This window comes from Sapajus apella, unplaced genomic scaffold, assembly GCF_009761245.1.
Source record: "Sapajus apella isolate SASKATOON/1434 unplaced genomic scaffold, GSC_monkey_1.0 scaffold15, whole genome shotgun sequence".
In the NCBI taxonomy this organism is placed as follows: domain Eukaryota; kingdom Metazoa; phylum Chordata; class Mammalia; order Primates; family Cebidae; genus Sapajus; species Sapajus apella.
Window position 1 is genome coordinate 11586948 of NW_022436955.1, and position 23093 is coordinate 11610040.

The following is a 23093-nucleotide window of genomic DNA, read 5'->3' on the forward strand; positions in this document are numbered from 1 at the left end:
TCAGGTGATCCACCCGCCTTGGCCTCCAAAGTGCTTGGATTACAGGCTTGAGCCCCCGCGCCTGGCCAATACTTGTTGAATAAATGAATGGATGGATGGGTGAATTGATAGATGGAACAGCATCTTCTTAATCATTTCCTTCCCCTCCTAACACTCTCTCAAACACACACACACACACACACGGAAACACTCACTGGACTGGACTACATTTCTTTTTCTTTTTTATTTTTTGAGACAAGGTCTCGTTGTATCTCCCAGTTACCCAGGCTGCTGAAATGCAGTGTGACCATAGCTTACTGCTGCCTTCAACTCCTGGCTTCAAGCAATCCTCATGCCTCAACCCCCCAAGAGGCTAGGACTACAGGTGTATGCCACCATGCCCAGCTAATTATTTTAATTTTTGTAGAGGTGGGATCTCATTAGTTGCCCAAGCTCGTCTCAAACGCCTGGCTTCAAGCAGTCCTCCCACCTTGGCCTCCCAAAGTATTGAGATTACAGGCGTGAGCCACTGTGTCCAACCAGACTCTGTGTTTCTTTTTTTAATTTTTATTTATTAGGGAGGCTGAGGCAGATGGATCACTTGAGCCCAGGAGTTCAAGATCAGCCTGGACAACATGAAGAGACTCCATTATTATTATTTTTTTTTTAGAGGCTGAGTCTTGCTCTGCCGCCCAGGCTGGAGTGCAGTGGGGCAATCTTGGCTCACTGCAACCTCCACCTCACGGGTTCTAGCACTTCTCCAGCCTCAGCCTCCCAAGTAGCTGGGACTATAGGCGTATGCCGCCACGCCCAGCTAATTTTTTGTCATTTAATAGAGATGGAGTTTCACCGTGTTGCCCAGGCTGGTCTCAAATTCCTGAGCTCAGGCAATCCACTTGCCTCAGCCTCCCAAAGTGCTAGGTGTGAGCCACTTCGAGCCTGGCTTTTTTTTTTTTTTTGAGACGGTGTTTCGCCATATTGGTCAGGCTGGTCTCGAACTCCTGACCTCAGGTGATCCACCCACCTTAGCCTCCCAAAGTGCTGAGATTACAGACGTGAGCCACTGCACCCAGCCATGGCTTTTTTTTAGACAGAGTTGCACTCTTTTTGCCCAGGCTAGAGTACAGTGGTGTGATCTTGGCTCACTGCAACCTCTGCTTCCTGGGTTCAAGCGATTCTCCTGCCACAGGCTTCTGAGTAGCTGAGAATACAAGCACCCACCACCATGCCCAACTAATTTTTTTGTATTTTTAGTAAACATAGGGTTTCACTGTGTTGGCCAGGCTGGTCTTGAACTCTTGACCTTAGGTGACCCACCCACCTCGGCCTCCCAATGTGCAGGGATTACAGAAGTGAGCCACCATGCCCAGTTGAGACCCCATGTTAAAAATAAGTAAATAATTTTAAAAGATCAAACACTGTTATGGAAAAATCATTTTTTAAATCATTTTTTTAAAAAAAGTTGAGCAATAGGGACATCACTGGGGTCATAAAGGACAGGAAATAAAGGAACATGTGAGCTTCAGGGGGATGTTGCTCAGCTTTCTCCAGATTGTTCTTGCTGTAGGTGGCAGGTCTCCCTAGGTGTCTTTATTCTGCTTCCTGAGATGCCAGGCAGGAGGCTTTCTCCTCTGTGAGTAGCCATGGGGTGCTTCTTCCAGTTTCAGCAAGTCCTGGCCTTCCTGGTTTGTGCTGGTGGTTGCTGGCAGTGACTCAAAGCAAAAGCCCATGCAGTAGAGCAGGCCTCTGCTAGGCTATGCTGCACCCGCTCTCTGCACTTGACTCCTCGGCTAGCAGAGTGCAGACATTACTTTCTTCTGTCCCAAAAGGGACTCTGGAGAGTTGAGTAGAGGAATATCAGGTTTTCTTCCAGGCCAGCTTCAGCCTTGGGATGTTCAAAGCAGCCTCTCGTTGCAAACCACAGTTTCTGAGGCTTGTTGCTCATGGCTAGTTAGTATGGAAGGGGGCTTCTGGATGAGGAAGACTTAGGTAGAAAAATGACTCGGGTTCTATCTGCAGTGGTGGGCAGGGAGGTCACTGCAGAAGAGGTATTTGTCCTTTCTCCCAAATGGCTCAATCAGCAAGCTTCTGTGAGGTCAGCCTCCTGCCACTAGACTGCAAGCGCCGAATTTTGGGGCTAGAGCAACCCAGGTCTTTATCTGACTCTGCTGTAGCTCGACGTCTCTTGGGAGCCCGGCTAGGGGCTGGCTTCTCTGCTTCAGCCTTTGCTGGGGTGGCCAAAGGAGCATCCCCATAGCTCCGGTAGCTGCCAACCAGGCAGTATGTCTCCCCATGCCAGCCTACCTGAGTTTCTCCACACCCTCGGTAGAGGACATGGTAGTGTCCAGGTGTGGGAGGAGAAGTGGCAGGCACTGCAGCTGGAGAGAAAAGCAGAATTAGTCACTTTTACCTTCTACACTGTGCTGCCATGGCCTCCCTTCTCTCATGTCTCTTCCTAAGAAGCCCTTTCGTCTTCTTGGCATCCCAGACACAGCCTTGGCCTATCACTTCTATGTGTTCCCTAAGATGGGATGCTGGCTGCAAAAGCAGTTTTGCAGAGCCTGTGGCAGCAGCAGGAGATCTGAGATCCTCCTCATTCGCAGAGAGAACAGTAGAACCTCCTAATAACTGCAATTGGATCCCCTGCCCCGCCGCCTTCTCTCCCTTCCATGACCAAAAAATACATTTCTTAAGGGCTGTCACTTCTGAGGCTTTAATGGAAATTATTTTCAAGGTTTGTAAAAAATGATCTACTATAGGCCAGGTGCGGTGGCTCATGCCTGTAATCCCAGCACTTTGGGGGGCTGAGGTGGGCAGATCATGAGGTCAGGAGATCAAGACCATCCTGGCCAACATGGTGAAACCCAGTCTCTAGTAAAATACAAAAAACTAGCCAGGTGTGGTTGCATGTACCCGTAGTCCCAGTTACTCAGGAGGCTGAGGCAAGGGAATTGCTTGAACCTGGGAGACAGAGGTTGCAGTGAGTTGAGATCATCCTACTGCACTCCAGCCCAGTGACAAAGCAAGACTCCATCTCAAAAAAAAAAAAAAAGCTACTATTGGCCAGGCATGGTGGCTCACGCCTGTAATCTCAGTACTTTGGGAGGCTGAGGAGGGTGGATCACTTGAGTCCAGGAGTACCAGCCTGGCCAACATGACGAAACCCCTTCTCTACTAAAAATACAAAAAATTAGCCAGGCATGGTGGCATGCATCTGTAGTCCCAGCTGCTTGGGATGCTGAGGCAGGAGAATCACTTGAACCTGGGAGGCGGAGGTTGCAGTGAGCCGAGATCTCACCACTGCATTCCAGCCTGGGCCGCAGAGCGAGACATTGTCTCAGAAAAAAAAAAAAAAGGATCTAAAATTGCACCACTGCACTCTAACCTGGGTGACAGAACGAGACTAAAATAAAAAAGATCTAATAGAAATTGATGATGGGCCAGGCACAATGCCTCACACCTGTAATCCTAGTACTTTGGGAATCTGAGGTAGGTGGATCGCTTGAGCTCAGGAGTTCAAGACCAGCCTAGGCAACATGGCAAAACCCTGTCAGTACTGAAAATAGAAAAAAATTAGCTGGGTGTGGTGGCGCATGTCTGTAGTCCCAGCTACTACGGAGACTGAGTTGGGGGAATCCCCTGAGCCCAGGAAGTTGAGGTTTTCACTGTGATTATGCCAGTGCACTCCAACCTGGATGAGAGAGACCCTGTCTCCAAAAAAAAAAAAAAAAAGAAATTCAAGACCCGCCCCGGCAATATAGCAAGACCCCATCTCAATTAAAAAAAAAAAAATTAGAGCCTTTCTGAACACCTACTCAGATGACATTCCATTTACCCTCAGCAGTGAGCAGGAACACTGTGGGTCCCTGAGTGGCCACGCCCTCAATATTACTTATGGCTGGGAAAGCTCTGAGGTGTGGCGGGCCAGCCCAAAAGGAACATGTGCCACCCAGTGAAGCTGTAGGTACAGCCACGTCTCCTGTATAGATGCCCACTGTAGGCCTACCTGCTGCGCTGCCCTCCCAGGGGACAGAGGACATGTTAGAGAGAATATAGAGGATCCGGTCAGACATTCTCTCTCAGCCAACCAAACAGATTGGTATCTCGTAGAGAAATGGTAGGGAGGTTTCCCCAGGACACAGGTGTGTAGTCATGCTGCCATGGAAACTGTGGAAGCCTGTGAGGTCATCACTACCCAGTGAGGTCACATAAGGAATCTGTGACCTAAGGGGCAGGCTTCAGGCCTTCAGGGTTTTGTGGAGGAGAGCAGGGCAGAGCTAGAGAGGAATCCTGCCTGGGCCCTCCCATTGAGCCTTCCCTACCCGTGCCTAGCAGCTACTGTGTGGAGCATGTCTGTGGGCTGGCACAAGCCCCAGTGACCACAGGAGGGCAAGGGAAACCTAAATTCTGAGATGAGCTGGAGAGGCAAGATTAATCCAAGACATAGATAGGTAGCCACGCACTGGTCTAAGGAATCAACAGAAGGAGAGGCAGAGATTGGGATGGACAAAGGGATCACGGAAAGACCTGAAGGACAAGTGAGATCTGGACATGTGCAAAGTGTAACTGCCCAAGGGGTTCCCCTTACCCACGGCCTAGACAAAGCTGATTTATCAAGACAGGGAAATTGCAATAAAGAGTAATTCACAGGGCCGGGCATGGTGGCTCATGCCTATAATCCCAGCACTTTGGGTGGCCGAGGCAGGCAGATCACAAGATTAGGAGTTCAAGACCAGCCTGACCAACATGGTGAAACCCCCTCTCTAAAAAAATATATATATTTTTGAAAAAAGGAAAAAAAAAAAAAGTAATTCACACAGAGCTAGCTGTGCAAGAGATCGGAGTTGTATTATTATTCAAATCAGGGAGCATTCAGGGATCAGAGTTTTAAAAAACTTGGTGGGTGTTGGGCAGTGAGTCTGCAAAGCTGATTGGATGGGTCAGAGATGAAATCATCAGGAGTTGGCTTGGGCGTGGCAGCTTACACTTGTAATCCCAGCCCTTTGGGAGGCCAAGGCAGCAGATCACTTAAGTGTTCAAGACCAGCTTGGCCAACATGTCGAAACCCCGTCTCTACTAAAAAAAAACAAAAATTAGCCGGGCGTGGTGGCGGATGTCTGTAATCACAGCTACTTGGGAGGCTGAAGCACAAGAATCACTGAAACCCAGGAGGCAGAGGTTGCAGTGAGCCAAGATTGTGTCACTGCACTCCAGCCTAGGCGACAGAGTGACACTTCACCTCAAAATAAAAAAAAGAAAATAAATCATAGGTAGTCAAAGATATCCTCTTACCTTTAGTCAGTTCCTTGGGTGGTGTCAGCTGATCCATTAAGTGCAGGGTCTTTGTTATTTTATTTTATATTTTTTGAGACAGAGTCTCACTCTGTTGTCCAAGCTGGAGTGCAGTGGTGCAATGATCTTGACTCACTGCAGCCTCCCCCTCAAGGGAGAAGCTGGGACTACCGGCACCCGCCACCACGCCCAGCTAATTTTTGGACTTGTAGTAGAGATGGGGTTTTGCCATGTTGGCCAGGCTGGTCTCAAACTCCCACCCTCAAGGAATCTGCCGGCCTTGGCCTAATCCCAAAGTGCTAGGATTACAGGTGTGAGCCACTGCGCCCAGCCAATCAAGTACAGGGTCTGCAAAATATCTTAAGCATTGATATTATGTCATATATGTATTAAATATAATATATATAAAACATATATATATATAAACTTTTTTTTGAGATGAAGTCTAACTTTGTCACCCAGGCTGGAGTTTAGTGGCATGATGTGGGCTCACTGCAACCTCCGCCTCCCAGATTCAAGTGATTCTCCTGCCTCAGCCTCCTCAGTAGCTGGGATTACAGGTGCTCTCCACCATGCCTCGCTAATTTTTGTATTTTTAGCAGAGATGGGGTTTCAGTCAGGCTGGTATTGAACTCCTGACCTCAAGTGATCCACCTGCCTCAGCCTCCCAAAGTGCTGGGATTACAGGTGTGAGCCACTGCACCTGGACTATATATGTAATTTTAAAAAATTAAATGATTAACAAATATGGAACCCTTCAGGGATTTGCGTGTCATCCCTGCACAAGGGGCCATGCTAATGTTCTCTGTATAGTTCCAATTTTAGTATATCTGTTGAAGCGAGCATGATCTTAGGTTTTGTTGGTTTTTTTTTTTGAGCTGGAGTCTTGCTCTGCTGCTCAGGCTGGAGTGCAGTGGTGTGATCTTGGCTCACTGCAACCTCCACCTCCCAGGTTCAAATATTCTCCTACCTCAGCCTCCTGAGTAGCTGGGATGACAGGCGTATGCCAGCACGCTGGGCTAATTTTTGTATTTTTAATAGAGATGGGGATCCACCATGTTGGTCAGGCAGGTCCTGAACTCCTGACCTTGTGGTTGGCCCGCCTTGGCCTCCCAAAGGGCTGGGATTACAGGCGTGAGCCACCGTGCCCTGCCAATTTTAGGTTTTATATAGTGATGTTATCCCCAAGAGCAATTTGGGGAATGGTCAGAATCTTGTAGCCTCCAAGTGCAGTGGCTGTTAAACTATTGCACTCCAGCCTGGGCAACAAGACTGAAATTCTGTAAAAAAAAAAAAAAAAAAAAAAAAAAAATCATATATCCTCCAGCTGCATGACTCCTAAACCATAATTTCTAATCTTTTGGCTGATTTTGTTAGTCCTACAAAGGCAGTCTAGTCTCCAGGCAAGAAAGGGGTTTATTTTGGGAAAGGGCTGTTATCATCTTTGTTTTAAACTATAAACTAAGTTCCTCCCAAAGTTAGTTCAGCCTATGGCCAAGAATAAACAAGGACATCCTGGAGGTTAGAAGCAAGTTGGTTAGGTCAGATCTCTTTCACTGTCTCAGTTATAATTTTGCAATGGCGGTTTCAATAGGAGAAGGAATATATTCCAATTAAGAAGAATAACAGCATACAGGCTCTTCTTGACCTTGTTCTGCCCCAAATGTAAATTCATAGCACCCTCATATTTTTACAACCTAAGACTCAAAAACCCCAAGAGGTTAGGAGTCTGTTCAAGGTCACACAGGTAGCAGTGAGGCATTCTGATCAGCAGGAATTCATTTGGGGCTCCAGATTTATAGCTGTTAAGAACGTGAGGACAAGCTCATTACATTGAAACGTGATGTACACTGGGAGGGATGTTAAACGTGCTCCAAGGCAAAATGAGGCTCCCAAATGACTGTAGGAAGTATGAATAATGGTTCTATTTTTAAAAATGTTTTCTTTTTTCAGAGACAGGGTCTTACTTTGTCATTCAGGCTGCAGTACAGTGGCACCACCATAGCTCACTGTAACCTGGAACTTCTGGCCTCAAGTGATCCTCCTGCCTTGGCCTCCCAAAGTGCTGGGATTATAGGTATGAGATACCATGTCCACAGATGAACCTATATTAACATGAAATTCAAACAAATTCACCTGGGCATGGTGGCTCATCCCTGTAATCCCAGCACTTTGGGAGATCGAGGTGGGTGGACCATGAGGTCAAATCGCTTGAGCCTGGAAGGCGGAGCTTGCAGTGAGCCAAGATTGCACCACTGCACTCCAGCCTGGGTGACAAAGCGAGACTCCTTCTCAAAAAAAAAAAAAGAAAGAAAGAAAGAAAAAGAAATTCAAACAAACTGATGACAAGATAATAATACCAAATGATTGGCCAGGCACCTTGGCTCATGCCTGTAATCCCAGCACTTTGGGAGGCTGAGGCAAGTGGATAATTTGAGGCCAGGAGTTCACGATCGGCCAGGCCAACATGGCAAAACCCCATCTATACTAAAAATATAAAAACTAGCTGGGTATGGTGGCGTACCTGTCATCCCAGTTACTCAGGAGGCTGAAGCATGGGAATCACTTGAACGTGGGAGGCAGAGGTTGCAGTGAGCTGATTGTGCCACTGCACTCCAGCCTGGGTGACAGAGTAAGACTGTCTCAAAAAAAAAAAAAAGATACAAAATCATAACCTTATCATTACTCTTGACTCTCTTTAAATAGGCAAACAATGGCAATCTCATTACTATGAAAAGAGGATAAGATGTGGCCTCCAGCAGCAGTCCAGGTCAACATTGTGAAGAGGTATCAAAAGGTCGTTTAGGCCAGGCATGGTGGCTCATGCCTGTAATCCTAGTACTTTGGGAGGTGGAGGCAGGAGTATCTCTTGAGCCCAGGAGTTTGAGACTAGCCTGGGCAACATAGCTAGACCTTGTGTCTATATTTTTTATATTAAAAAAGGGCAATTTGGTCCTACTCAAAGGAAATAGGCAACTCTGCCCTTAGCCAGATCAGGACCACACTAGGACCAGCCTTTGGTTCAGTGTGGCCAAGAACTTCCTACCAAAGAGAGATGACTTTTAGGAGAGGTCTCCCTATTACTGGCCTTGAATAAGCAAACATGGGACATTTATTTAGTGGGGTTATTGCAGAGGGCATGTGCAGTGGTATGATCTTGGCTCACTGCAACCTCCACCTCCCAGGTTCAAGTGATTCTCCTGCTATAACCTCCCGAGTAGTTGGGACTACAGGCATGCACCACAACACCCTGTTAATTTTTGTATTTTTAGTAGAGACAGGATGTCACCATGTTGTCCAGGTTAGTCTTGAATTCACCTCAGGTGACCTGCTTGCCTTGGCCTCCCAAAGTGCTGAGATTATAAGCAAGAGCCGCGCACTTGGCCTGGATTCTGCACTTTTTTTTTTGAGACAGAGTCTTGCTCTGCCACCAAGCTGGAGTGCAGTGTCATAATCTCTGCTCACTGCAACCTCTGCCTCAGCCTCCCGAGTAGCTAGGACTAAAAGTGCCCACCACCACGCCCGGCTAATTTTTTGTATTTTAGGGGTTTCACCATGTTGGCCAGGATGGTCTCAATCTCCTGACCTCATGATCCGCCCGCCTTGGCCTCCCAAAGTGCTGGGATTACAGGTGTGAGCCACCGCGCTGGGCCTTTTTTTTTTTTCTCACCTCAGCCTCCTGAGTAGCTGGGATAACAGGTGTGTGCTACCACGCCTGGCTAATTTTTTTTTAAAGACGTGGTTTCACCACGTTAGTCAGGCTGGTCTTGAACTCCCGACCTCAGGTGATCTGCCCGCCTTGGCCTTCAAAGTACTTGGATTATGGGCATGACCCACAATGCCTGGCTGACGCCTGGCTAATTTTTATATTTTTAGTAGAGATGAGGTTTCACCATCTTAGGCTGGTGTTGAACTCCTGACCTTGTGACCCAGCTGCCTTAGCCTCCCAAGGTACTAGGATGACAGGTATGAGCCACCTCACCCAGCCAGTGCTGATTATTCTTAGGGGAGGCACGTAAAAACATCATTTATTGTTAGAAATCATGACATGACACAAAGTCAAAATCCACTTTTATTTTTCACGTCTTGTGAAAGACTACAGAGAGCCATGCTCAGCAGCTTCTTCTCCAATGCTGGCCAGCAATTTACCTTTCTAAGTCATACAGCAGCTCATCCGGCCCTCAAAGGGCTGAAAGGGCAGCCCAGAGCCTCCCACTGACAGGTGTACTCACCCACCCAAGACACTGGGAAAGATCCCTGTTCTAGCATCACATTTTACTCAGATTTGTCAAAATCAGGTTGCTGTGGCAAAGGCTCTTTCACTGAGGATGGCAGTCCTGGAAGACTTCTCCTTCGGCGAGCCGCCAGCTCAATCTTCTGAACCAGGCTCACATCCCAGGGATGGGTCACAAAACTGATGACAGTGCCTGGAACCTCACTGCCCACACGGCCCACTCTCCCTGCTCTATGGATGTAATCTTGCAGTGTTGGGGGGAAATCATAATTGACAACCAGCTCCACACCAGTGCTGTCCAGGCCCCGAGAGGCTATGTCTGTGCAGAGGAGTATGTCTTGGGAGCCCTTCTGGAAGGACTGGAAGATACCTGCCCTCATCAAGGCTGGCATTTGCCCCTGCAACCTTAGGTGTTGGATTTTGTGGTCATCCAGAATGTATCCCAGCCAGTTCACAGTGCTGGAGCTATTACAGAACACCAGAACAGTTCCTGAGGTGCCAGTCTTTTCCGCTCTGTCATGATGCTTGAGGATGTGCACCAGCTCGGTCACCTTATCTGCCCCCTTCAGTCTCAGAAATGTCTGTTTCACATGAGGCATGATACAGTGGAGCTTGGAGCTGGTGACGGTGGTGACAGAATCTGCACTGGCGACTTTATTCAGCAACTGGCCTACACCTTCGGGAAATGTAGCTCCTACCAGCACTAACTGAGCTTTGGGATTGAAGGGGTCTTCCAAGTCAGCTGGGCCTTCTGCGATGTTGCTCTTCTCCAAGACGTAGTATACAAGTTCCAGGAAGCTTTCATCCAGCAGTGTGTCTGCCTCATCCAACACCAAGAAGGAGAGTTGTTCCAGGCTGATAAATCGACTTCTCAGGGCTTTCCACAGTGCCCCTGGAGTGGCCACTAGCACATCGGCTGAAGGTTGTTTGGACAGTTGCAACCTGATCCTACGCATGCCACGGCCTCCCTCCAGGTCCTGCACTAGCAGGCCCAAGGAGCGCCCCAAGGGTTGGGCCACGGCCCGCACCTGTTGGGCCAATTCTCGGGAAGGCACAAGGACCAGACCTCGGGGCATGGGGATACGAAGGGGGTCCAGGCTTGGCTGGCCCATGAGCCGTTGAAGTAGAGGCAGGAGGTAGCTCAGAGTCTTGCCACTGCCGGTTTCTGCCGCGCAAAGGATGTGGCGGCCGCGAAGTAGTGGGGGGATGGTGTTACACTGCACGGTTGTGGGCTGAACGACTTCAGGCGCAGCCTCCCGTAGTGCGTGCAGCACACGGGGCTCCAGGCCAAGGTCAGCAAAACTGTCCCCGGACGAGGGCTTCTGCACCGCTGGCGCCTCCTGTTGCGCACGCTCGATGGAGAAGTGGTCCCGACGCGCGCGTCGACTCTTCCAGCCTCGAGAGGCTAGCGGCGCGATCTCCCAACGGCCCAGAGTGAGGCGAGCTGGCTGGTTTAACTCTGGCCGCCGCGCCGAAACCAGCAGCGGTCCAGGTCGCACCGGCACCGGCCCCGGGAGGCTCCGCCGTCTGCTCTGCTGCTGTTCCAACTTCCGCTGTAGAGCCACTGGGATGCGCACTACCGGAAGAGGTTCGTCTGGACTGCGGACCGTCAGGCCCCGTCGGGGAGCTAGAAGCAACCGAGCCACTAGAGAACACAGCCGCACCGGCCGCGCTATAGCCATGTTTCCCTTAGTGCGGGAGAAGCGCACATCAATGACGTCACGGACGCGCAGCGGCCTCGCATACGGTGGCTGGCGAGGCTCATACGGTTTGCGGAGCTGGAGTCCCGTGAGGAAGAGAGGGAGGTTCTCTTAAGAGTTCGGCTGAGAGGTCTGTAGCTCCGAATCAGGGATGGCGACATCCAGACCCTGCCAGCCTTGGGGAAGGGCGCGTCCTGGAGGCAGGACTGGAGGCTAGCGTTACGAGGCGGCTGTGGGATCTTGGCCCAATGGACCATGAGGGCGGAGGGCTTCTGGCGATTGGGTACCTGGTTCCTGGGATTCTCTTTAGTTGTGCCTCATTGCCCCGATATATCTTGCAACCCTTAGGTTGCAGCTGTTTTCCCAGATGTGTTTCCTGCGCATGGTCTGGTAATCCGTGTTTATTGAAAGTCTGAATGAATGGTCAGGCCTAGGGGCAGAGACAGGGGTCTGAAGTCATAGACCTGGGCTCAACCCCTCAACCCCTCCTACTGAGAGCCCAGAGTGCAAGCTGATGGCTTTTACCTTCTTCTCTCTCAAGTGGGAGGTAAGGCCTTCAGGCTTTATTTCAAGCTGGGTCATCTCTTCACACTTACTTTCCTTCCTTTTCAGCCAAGGTTCACTCTGTACTCCCTCGTCACCCCTCCCAACTTCTCATCTTGAACCCACCTCTCTTGCATCCCGCTCAGCTCCTCTGGCTTCCCCGTCAGAAACCTAAATTTCTTGAATAGTAGTAAGGAGGGTGCTGCCACCCTACGAAGTGATCAGGCACGTGGTTTATCATGTAGCCCTGGTCAGGCGGAATATTTTACCTGAATTCAGATATTTGGGTTGTAAAAACAAGAACTTACACGAGTCACACTTTTTTTTTTTTTTTTTTTTAAGACACAGTCTCACTCTGTCACCTAGGCTGGAGTGCAGTGGCGTGATCTTGGCTCATTGCAACCTCCGCCTCCCAGGTTCAAGCAATTCTCCTGCCTCTGCCTCCCGAGTAGCTGGGACTAAAGGTGCGCACCACCACACCCAGCTAAGTTTTTGTATTTTTAGTAAAGACAGGGTTTCACCATGTTGGCCTGACTGGTCTCAAACTCCTGGCCTCAAGCGATCTGCCCACCTTGGCCTCCCAAAATGATGGGATTACAGGCATGAACCACCGTGCACAACAGATACTTCTTGAACAGATCTGGAAAATGGGTGTCAGATCTTTTCTGTAGTCTGCAGTGCCTGGGGTGGGAGATAAGGTAAATATTTATGGATTAACACTCTGGGAGGCTCATAACATCTGGAGAAAACATTTTAATGTCTCCAAATATCATTGACAAGATAAAAACGTTGTTTTTTTGGACTAGTATGAGGAAAAACTGTCACAGTTTTAAATAGACTGTACCCTTGTGCTACATAATTAGACTTTCTGGAGAGTTATCAGATAAACTAGAGGAAAAGAGAGGCCTTTTCCCCACAAGAAAACATCTGCAAGTACTAAGAGGACATTTGGAGTAGTGATGGGTGAATCAATAGTCATTGGATAAGGTAGTGTTTTTTTTTTTTGAGATGAAGTCTCACTCTGTTGCCCAGGCTGGAGTATAGTGGCACGATCTTGGTTCACTGCAGCCTCCGCCTCCCAGGTTTAGGCAATTCTCCTGCCTTAGCCTCCTGAGTAGCTGGGATTACAGGCATGTGCCACTACGCCCAGCTAATTTTTGTATTTTTAGTAGAGATGGGGTTTCACCATGTTGGTCAGGCTGGTCGCCAACTCTTGACCTCGTGATCCAGCCACCTTGGCCTCCCAAAGTGCTGGGATTACAGGCGTGAGCCACCACGCCTGGCAGGGTAGTGGTTTTAAAACAAGGGTGATTTTGGCCTTTCCCTGTCATCACATTTGACAATGGCTGGAGACTTTTCTTTTTCTTTTTTCTTTTTTGGAAACAGACTCACTCTGTCAGCCAGGCTGGAGTACAGTGGTGCAATCTTGGCTCACTGTAACCTCTGCCTTCAGGGTTCAAGGGATTCTCCTGCCTCAGCCATCTGAGTAGCTGGGATTACAGGCATATGCTACCATGCCCGACTAATTTTTGTATTCTTAGTAGAGATGGGGTCTCACCATGTTGCCCAGGCTGGTCTGGAACTCCTCACCTTGTGATCCGCACGCCTTGGCCTCCCAAAGTACTGGGATTACAAGCATGAGCTGCCTTACCCGGCCTAATTCCATGTTACTTTTATGATGCTTTCCACAAACTCAGGTCTCCTCCTTATCTAAATAGTTCCTTGGGTCTAGGTTCATGCCTGTAATCCCAGCAACTAGGAAGTCTGAGGCAGGAGAATCTTGAAACCGGGAGGCAGAGGTTACAGTGAGCCGAGATCGTGCCATTGCACTCCAGCCTGGGCGACAGGGTGAGACAATGTCTCAAAAAAAAAAGTTCCTTGGATGTTTATCCCAACAGGTTTCATCCATTTCCATGTGCCACTGTTTTTGAGATATAAAACAAAGAATTCCTTGTACAAAGCCAGAATGAATATATCAAAGTAATTCTGAAGTATCAGAAAAAAAAGAATAGGTATGTATGTGTATTTGGGTTTTTGGGTTCTGTTCAAATGTCCAGGGTAGGGTAGCTTGTTAATATATAGTTGTTTTCCCATTATACTGGAGCCCTTACAATATGATTACCAAAAAATCTCACAGGGGCTAAAGCTTGCCTGAGCCTGTCTGTGCCCACGGGCTCTAATTTCTTCTTGTGAGATCACTAGTCATTGCCTACCCTTTTTACCCCTCACTCACAGTAGACACTGAGTCTTCAGTGCAATCTTGGTTTGGAACAGGAGCTTGATGTGTTCCTTGGATCTCAGTTAATAATGGTATAGTCATTCATTAATTCATTCAACAAATACTTCCTGAGCACCATGCATGTGCCAGGCACTGACAGTGAGCAAAACAGACAAAATCCCTGCCCTTGTGGAGTTTACATTCTGATTTAATTGATTTGGGTTAAGGCCCAGACAGGGTATTGCTGTGTCACCCAGGCTAGATTGCAGTGGTGTAATCTTGACTCACTGCAACCTCTGCCTCCCATGTTCAGGTGACTCTCCTGCCTCAGCCTCCCCAGTAGTTGGGATTACAGGTACATGCTACCACACCTGGCTAATTTATGTATTTTTAGTAGTGATGAAGTTTTGCCATGTTGGCCAAGCTGGTCTAGAACTCCTATCCTCAGCTGATCAGCCTGCCTTGGCCTCCCAAAGTGCTGGGATTACAGATGTGAGCCACTGCGCACAGCCTAGAAACTGGAATTGTTAAAAACCTCTCCAGATGTAACGAGGCTTGAGAATCACAGTTATAATTGAAGCACTTTGGGAATTGCAAGGCATTACAACAATAAAAAGTGCTGTTAGGCTGGGTGCGGTGGCTCACACCTGTAATCCTAGCACTGGGAGGCCGAGGTGGGTGGATCACCTGAGGTCAGGAGTTCAAGACCATCCTGGCCATCATGGTGAAACCCCATCTTTAAAAAAAAAAAAAAAAGTGCTGTTAGTATTCCTTCATTGTTTCTCCATGTTCCCACCTGTAGCAAGGCTGTTGCGCAGGTAATTGTATTTTCAGTCATTGTCACTGTAGTATGCCTGGACCCTTTTACCTTCCTTCTAATCCAGCTCCCTATCTCCTCTTTGTCTTCTACCCTCCAGTACACCTTCTGTTTCCCAAGTGCTGTTATTAAGCACAGCTATGGCCGTGTTACCCTTTGACTCAAAAGCCACTCAGGAATCCCTGTTGCCTACAAATTATTTCCTAATCAGTATCCAGAATTGGGCTCAACTTCCTCTCCTGTTGCTTCCTTATCTGAATCTTGTTCACTCAAGTGGTAGCTCCCATGCAAGTTGGCTACAGGGCTTCTAGTCCTTTATTGGATAAGCCAGAGAATGGAGGTCTCCTCCAAAACCAAACTTGAATGATAACAAAGCACTTTAAATACACTTCGGCTGGGATGGAGTTCTGCTGTGACTGAAGCATGAACTGGGTCATAGCTCTTGTTGCACTTGGTCCATTAACTTCTATTTTTTTTTGAGATGGAGCTTTGCTGTTGTTGCCCAGGCTAGCGTGCAGTGGCGCGATCTCAGCTCACTGCAACCTTCACCTTGTGGGTTCAAGCAATTCTCCTGCCTCAGCCTCTTGAGTAGCTGGGATTACAGGCATGTGCCACCATGCCCAGCTAATTTTGTGTTTTTAGTAGAGATGGGGTTGCTCTATGTTGGTCAGGCTGGTCTTGAGCTCCTTACCTCAAGTGATCCGCCCACCTTGGCCTCCCAAAGTGCTGGGATTACAGGCATGAGCCACCACACCCAGCCTCCATTAACTTCTTTTTACAGCAAACACTAAGCATCTACCATATGCCAAATTGTGTGCTCTCTGATGAGGATCTGGTGATGAACAAGCCACAGTGCTTACTTTCACCTTATGATGAAGAAGGCATATTGACAGATAGTTGCTCTTCTTTTAATAGTTGCCAGGAGACCAGGCATGGTGGCTCATGCCTGTAATTCCAGCACCTCAGCTTCCCAAAGTACTGGGATTACAGGCGTGAGCCACCCTGCCTGATCAAGGTTATTGTCTAAGAAATTGTGAGTAACAGAGGAGACCAGCCCTTAAAAGGAATGGTAGAAGAGATTGGAAATGAGTGACTAAGGTGGTGATGTGGGTGTGACCTCAGGGTGGGGTGAGTGGTTGTGGCAGTAACTGGGAAAGGCATTCAGGCTGCCTAGTTTTTCCCAGAAGAGCCTTCTTAGAGGCAGGGTATGTCAGGAACCTCTGACAGTGTGCCAGAGGAAATTCCCAGACCAACCACCCTGTGAGAAGCTGTCCTCTTGGCCACCACAGTGGTGGGTGTTCAGTCGCACCTTATGAAGCAGTCACTAAAGGCTAGGTTCCTGGCTCAGTGCTAGAAACCTGGCAGTGAACTAAGCAGCCACACTCCTGTTCTTGTAGAGCTTGTTGTCTTGGTGGTCTCCTGGAGGAGCTGGGAATTGAACAAGAAACAATGGCAGTCAGTGTGGACATATGGAATATAACTGAGCTGCAGAGAAATGTAGGGTGTTGGGAGAACATGGAACCAGGGACGTGAATTTGATTTTCTGTAGGGAAACATCTCCACAAAGGGGATATTCAAGGATAAGGGGACCTTGGCATGGGCATGCGTGACCAAGTTGGGGAGAATATTCCAGACAGAAGTGCAAGTGGGCAGGCCCCAGGGCAGCAGACAGCTTGGTGTGGGAGACTTTAATGGAAGGCCAGGGTGGCCAGGCCCCAGTGGCTCACACCTGTAATCCCAGTTTTTTTGGGAGGCCAAGCTGGGTAGATCACCTGAGGTCAGGAGTTAGCCGGGCGTGGTGATGGGTGCCTATATTCGCAGCTACTCAGGAGGCTCAGGCAGGAGAATTGTTTGAACCCGGGAGGTAGGAGTTGCAGTGAGCTGTGATTGCACCACTGCACTCCAGCCTGGGCAACAGAGTGACACTCCATCTCAAAGAAAAAAAAAAGGAAGGCTAGGGTGACCAGGGCAGAGAGGGAGGGCTAGAGAGACACAAGGTGAGGCTGGAGAGGTGGGTACAGACTGATCACGCAGGGCCTTGTGGGCCATTAGAAGGGTTTAGGATTTTTCCTAAAGTCAGCAGGAAGCCATTGAAAGGTATAAATGGGAGAGTTGCCTTTTTAAGATGCTATGCTGGCTATTGTAAAGAGAATGAATAGGAAGGGGCAAGAGTAGATTTGGGGAGATTCATTAGGAGGCTGTGCTGAGGTCCTGGCAAGAGATGAGCAGAGGGTTTTTGGTGCACAGTGGTTGCCATTGGGATATAGTAAAGCATGTGGGTTAGAATTATGTTTTGAAGGTTTTTTTTTTAGAGACAGGGTTTCACCATGTTGGCCAGGCTGGTCTTGAACTCCTGACCTCAAGTGATCCGCCCACCTCTGCCTCCCAAAGTGCTGAGACTACAGGTGTGAGCCACCACACCTGGCCTAGAAGGTTTTTTTTAAAATTTATTTTTATTTTTTTGAGACAGTTTCATTCTTGTTGCCCGGGCTGGAGTGCAATGGCGAGATCTTGGCTCACCGTAACCTCTGCCTCCCAGGTTCAAGTGATTCTCCTGCCTCAGCCTCTCAAGTAGCTGAGATTACAGGCGTGCACCACCATGCCTGACTAATTTTGTATTTTTAGTAGAGACGGGGTTTCACCATGTTGGTTAGGCTGGTCTCGAACTCCTGACCTCAAATGATCTGCCCACTTTGACCTCCCACCGTGCACGGCTGAAGGTTATATTTTCTTTCTTTCTTTTTTTTTTTTTTTGAGACGGAGCTTCGCTCTTGTTACCCAGGCTGGAGTGCAATGGCGCGATCTCGGCTCACCGCAACCTCCGTCTCCTGGGTTCAGGCAATTCTCCTGCCTCAGCCTCCTGAGTAGCTGGGATTACAGGCACGCGCCACCATGCCCAGCTAATTTTTTTTTGTATTTTTAGTAGAGACGGGGTTTCACCATGTTGACCAGGATGGTCTCGATCTCTTGACCTCGTGATCCACCCGCCTCGGCCTCCCAAAGTGCTGGGATTACAGGCTTGAGCCACTGCGCCCGGCCCTCTTTCTCTCTTTTTTTTTTGAGGTGGAGTCTCACTCTGTTGCCCAGGCTGGAGTGCAATGGCTCGATCTTGGCTCACTGCAACCTCCACCTCCCAGGTTTAAGCAATTCTGTGCCTCAGCCTCCTGAGTAGCTGGGACTATAGGTGCATGCCACCATGCCCGGCTAGTTTTTTGTAATTTTAGTAGAGACAGGGCTTCACTGTGTTAGCCAGGATGGTCTTGATCTCCTGACCTCGTGATCTGTCCACCCTGTACTCCCAAAGTGCTGGGATTACAGGCGTGAGCCACTGTGCCTGGCCTGTGAGGTTTATTTCAACAGGAGTTAGTGATAGATTGAATGTGGGGAATGTGGGTTAAGGATGAGTAATTGGGAGACTGGAGGTGCTATTAATGAAATGGCTAATTTTTGTATTTATTTATTTATTTTTAGATAGAATCTTGCTCTGTTGCCCAGGCTGGAGTACAGTGGCGTAATCTCGGCTCACTGCAACCTCTGTCTCCTGGGTTCAAGTGATTCACTTTTTTTTTTGAGACAGATTCTTGCCTTTGTCACCTAAGCTGGAGTGCAGTGGCGTGATCTTGGCTCACTGCAGCCTCCGCCTACCAGGTTCAAGTGATTCTCTTGCCTCAGCCTCCTGAGTAGCTGGGATTACAGGCATGTGCCACCACACCTGGATAAGTTTTGTATTTTTAGTAGAGATAGGGGTTTCACCATGTTGGCCACTCCTGACCTCGGGTGATCCACCCTCCTCTGTCTACCAGAGTGCTGGGATTACAGGCGTGAGCCACTGTGCCCAGCCGGGAAAGATTTTCTCTCCACTTATTGGACTGATTAACACTTTCTCTTCCTTTGGGCCTTGGATCAGAGATTATTTTTAAAAATTGTTTTTCCTTAAAATTAAAAAAAAATTTTTTTTTGAGACAGGGTCTTGCTTTGTCACCCAGGCTAGAGTGTAGTGGCATGATCATGGCTCACCGAAGCCTCAGCCTCCCAGGACCAAGCAATCTTCCCACTTCATCCTCCCAAGTAGCTGGGACTACAGGTACATGCCACCATGCCTGGCTAATTTTTGTATTTATTTATTTATTTTTAGATAGACTCTTGCTCTGTTGCTCAGGCTGGAGTACAGTGGCGTGATCTCGGCTCACTGTAACCTCTGTCTCCTGGGTTCAACTGATTCTCTTGATAAGTATGTGCCACCACGCCTGGCTAATTTTTATATTTTCAGTAGAGATGGGGTTTCACCATATAGGCCAAGCTGGTTGAACTCCTGACCTCAGGTGATACACCTACCTCGGCCTCCCAGAGTGCTGGATTATAGGCGAGAGCCACTATGCCTGGCCTGATTTTTGTGTTTTTTGTAGCGATTTGGTTTCACCATGTTGCCCAGGCTGGTCTCGAGCTCCCGAGCTCAAGCAATCTGCCCACCTTAGCCTCCCAAAATGCTGGGATTACAGGCGTGAGGCACCCTGCCTGGCCTATTTTTATTTTTATTTTTAGACAGGGTCTTACTCTGTCACCCAGGCTGGAGTTCAGTGGCATGATCTCAGCTCTGCAACCTCAGCCTCCCAGGCTCAGGTGATCTCACCTCAGCCTCGCAAGTATCTGGGACTACAGGTATACACTACTACTCCTGGCTAATTTTTATGTTTATGTAGAGATGAGGTCTTGCCATGTTACCTAGGCTGATCTCCAATTCCAAGGTGATCTCCATCTCCAACTCAAGCGATCTGCCCACCATGGCTTCCCTAGTGCAGAGATTATAGGCATGAGCCATTGCACCTGGCTTTTTATTGTTTTTATTTTTTGTAGAGATGGGATTTTGCTATGTTGGTCAGGCTGTTCTCAAACTCATGGCCTCAAGCAATCCGCCCACTTCAGCATCCCAAGTAGTGGGGACTATAGATATATAGTCCACCATCCGTGGCTAATTTTTTTTTTTTTTTTTTTAATAAAGATGGGATTTCACCATGATGGCCAGGCTGGCCTTGAACTCCTGACCTCAGGTGATCCACCCACCCCAGCCTCCCAAAGTGCTAGGATTACAGGCGTGAGCCACTGTGCCCAGCTAATTTTTTTTTTTTTTGTATTTTTTTTTAGGGTAGACACGGAGGGTTTTGCCATGTTGCCCAGGCTTGCCTTGAACTCCTGAGCTCAAGCAATCCATCTATCTCATCCTCCGAAAGTGCTGGAATTTTAGCATGAGCTATAATTCATGCATATGCCTGGCTTCTTTGTGACTGTTTAGAGTAGACCATATTTGGTTAGAATAAATATTATTATTATTTTCTTTTCTTTTTTTTTTTATCATACTAGCTCATTAATAGTAGATCCAAAAGAATAAATAATATTATACCTGGCATGGTGGTTTATGCCTGTAATCCCAGCATTTTGGGAGGCCGAGGTAGGCGGATCATGAGGTCAAGAGTTCGAGACCAGCCTGGCCAAAATGGTGAAACCCCGTCTCTACTCAAAATACAAAAATTAGGCATGGTGGTGTGTGCCTGTAGTCTCAGCTACTTGGGAGGCTGAGGCCAAAGAATTACTTGAACCCGGGAGATAGAGTTTGCAGTGAGCTGAGATCGCACCGCTGCACTCCAGCCTGGGTGACAGAGCAAGACTCCATCTAAAAAAAAAAGAATAAATAATATTAGCAGTAGTTATCTTTGGGACATGAGATTCTGATTTTCTTCTTTTTCTTCCTATTGGCTCTCCCTTCAGAGTATTTGTAGAATATGACCACTTCTCACCTCCTTCACTACCAATTCCTTGGTTTGATGGAGCCACCGTCATTTTTCACGTTGATTATGGAATCACCTTCTCCCTTGTCTTCCTGCATCTATCCCCCGGATAGTCTGCTCTTAGTACAGCAGTCATTATGATCATGTAAAAATATAAGACAGTTCATGTAGAGCTAACGAAGTTCTCGGAGTGTCCTACAAGGCTCTACATGATCTGACCATTGTATCCTGTTTTCTTACTGCTGTTAACATTGTATATCTGACTCTTTTCCTTCTTTTTCCTCACTTTGTTTCCTAGGCTGGAGTGTAGTGGTATTATCATATCTTATTGTAACCTAAAACTCCTTGGCTCATGTAATCCTTCTGCCTCAGCCTTCCAAATTGCTGGGACTATAGGCACATGCCACCATGCCTGGATAATTAAAAAAATATTTATTTTTTGGCTGGGCATGGTCACTCACGCCTATAATCCCAGCACTTTGAGAGGCCAAGGCAGGCAGATTACTTGAGGTCAGGAGTTTGAGACCAGCCTGGCCAACATGGTGAAACCCCGTCTCTACTAAAAATATAAAAATTAGCTGGGCATGGCAGTGCATGCCTGTAGTGCATGCCTGTAGTCGAGCTAGTGCTCGACTTACGACCACGGTTGGGACCGCGGACCGGTTGTAACACGATTTGGTCGTAAGTTGAGTAGGCTATATGTACAGTTGAAATGGTGCACGCGGAGATGGTAGTGCTGCTGGAAGCTGGTCTGCACTGTCGTACGCCCAGCTGGGCAACGTTTGCGCTGCCAGAAGCGGAGCAGTCGTGGCTAGCGATTGTGGTCGTAAAGTCGAATGGTCGTAAGTTGCATAGGTGTTAAGTCGATCAATACCTGTACTTGGGAGGCTGAGGCAGGAGACTCACTGAAACCCAGGAGGTGGAGGCTACAGTGAGTTGAGATTGTACCACTGTGCTCCAGCCTGGGTGACAGAGTGAGACTCCATCTCCAAAAAAAAAAAAAATTTTCTTTTTTTGTAGAGACTGGGTCTCTCTCTGTCGCCCAGGCTGGTCTGCAAACTCCTGGCCCCCCACCTTGGCCTCCCAAAGTGCTGGGATTATAAACATGCTCCAGTGTGCCTGATCTCTCTTCTTCTCATTCTATACTTTTTTTTTTTTTGAGATATTCTTGCTCTGTTGCCCAGGTTGGAGGACAGTGGTGCAATCTTAGCTCACTGCAACCTGTGCCTTCTGGGTTCAAGCGATTATCGTGCCACAGCTTCCTGAGTAGTTGGGATTACAGGGATGTACCACCACACCCAGCTAATTTATTTTTATGCATATTTGTCTATTTATTTGGATGTGGAGTCTTGCTCTGTTACTCAGGCTGCAGTGCAATGGCGCAATCTTGGCTCACTGCAACCTCTGCCTCCTGGGTTCAAGCAATTCTCCTGCCTCAGCCTCCCTAGTAGCTGGGATTATAGGCGTCCATCACCACACCTGGCTAATTTTTGTATTTTTAGGGGAGACAGGGTTTCACCATGTTGTCCACGCTGGTCTCGAACTCTTGACCTTGTGATCCACCTGCCTTGGCCTCCCGAAGTGCTGGGATTACAGGCATGAGCCACCTCGCGTGGACTCATGTTTTTATATTTTAAGTAGGGATGGGATTACAGGCGTGAGCCACTGCACCCGGCCTAATTTTTTATGTTTTAAGTAGAGATGGGGTTTTGCTATGTTGGCCAGGCTGGTCTCGAACTGACTTCTAGTGATCCATCTACCTTGGCCTCCCAAAGTACTGGGATTATAGGTGTGAGCCACTGCGCCTGGCCACATTATATGCTTTAATCACGTTGGCTTTCTTGCTGTTCTTCTAACATACTAGGTAAACTCGTGCCTCAGGACCTTTGCATTGGCTGTTTCCTCTGCTGTGCATTCTTCTTGAGTAACGCAAATCTTTGCTCAATTTTTTTTTTCTTCTCAGGGGTCTTCACTGATCAAATCTTATCTTCTCATTAAAGCCTGCATTGACTTCTCTATTTTAAATTGCAACCCATCCCCAGCACTTTCAGTCTTCCTTCTCCTGCTCTAGCATTACCAGTTTCCCAACAAACTATATAGTTTATTTATTTGTTATGCTTTTTGGGTGGTTTTTTTTTTTTTGCCTATACTCCCTGGCTAGAATGAAAATTCTGCCTCAGATACTCGACTGTAGAGTTAAAAAAAAATAAAAAAAGAATGAAAACTGCCAGAGCAGGGATTTTTGTCTGTTTTTTTCCCTGATGTATCCCAGGAGACTGGGACAGTGATGCGCACAGACTAAGCACTTAATAAATATTTATTAGATGAATGAATGTGCATCTACACTTTCTATGTTCAGGGAAGAGAAGAACAGGCCAGGTGCAGTGGCTCACGCTTGCAGTCCCAGCGCTTTGGAAGGCCAAGGTGGGCGGATCACCTGAAGTCTGGAGTTCAAGACCAGCCTGGCCAACATGGTGAAACTCCATGTTTTTTTTTGTTTGTTTTTTTTTTGAGACAGAGTCTCACT

The 23093-nt window shown here is 48.0% G+C and overlaps 3 protein-coding genes and 1 non-coding gene across 8 annotated transcripts in view; 1 reads left to right on the plus strand and 3 right to left on the minus strand.

The window, feature by feature from the left end:
* DUS2 (dihydrouridine synthase 2) overlaps nt 1–23093 on the plus strand; it is an 89744-nt gene that overhangs the window by 22657 nt on the left and 43994 nt on the right. The window contains exons 1-2 of one of the 5 annotated variants that reach the window (XM_032283798.1): nt 11250–11335; nt 13647–13760. Coding sequence is in view for 1 of the 5 variants with exons in the window: in XM_032283796.1 (XP_032139687.1) it covers nt 11461–11488 (28 nt within the window). In the remaining 4 variants the exon portion in view is untranslated. Of the gene's footprint in view, nt 1–11166; nt 11336–11401; nt 11489–13646; nt 13761–23093 lie in introns of those variants that run through there. The other 4 variants (XM_032283797.1, XM_032283799.1, XM_032283800.1 and 1 more) reach the window with 4 other exon arrangements.
* On the minus strand, nt 1399–4187 carry DPEP2NB (DPEP2 neighbor). Its single transcript, XM_032283802.1, has 2 exons — nt 3986–4187; nt 1399–2357 (listed from the first exon to the last, which is right to left on the minus strand). Exons 1-2 carry the CDS (start codon nt 4050–4052, stop codon nt 2053–2055), a joined length of 372 nt encoding a protein of 123 aa, XP_032139693.1. The 5' UTR covers nt 4053–4187; the 3' UTR covers nt 1399–2052.
* LOC116555889 lies at nt 6013–6117 on the minus strand. The gene has a single exon (XR_004270731.1). It is a non-coding gene; the product is annotated as a U6 spliceosomal RNA (small nuclear RNA).
* Nucleotides 9326–11418, minus strand: DDX28 (DEAD-box helicase 28). The gene has a single exon (XM_032283792.1). It carries the CDS (start codon nt 11185–11187, stop codon nt 9547–9549), a length of 1641 nt encoding a protein of 546 aa, XP_032139683.1. The 5' UTR covers nt 11188–11418; the 3' UTR covers nt 9326–9546.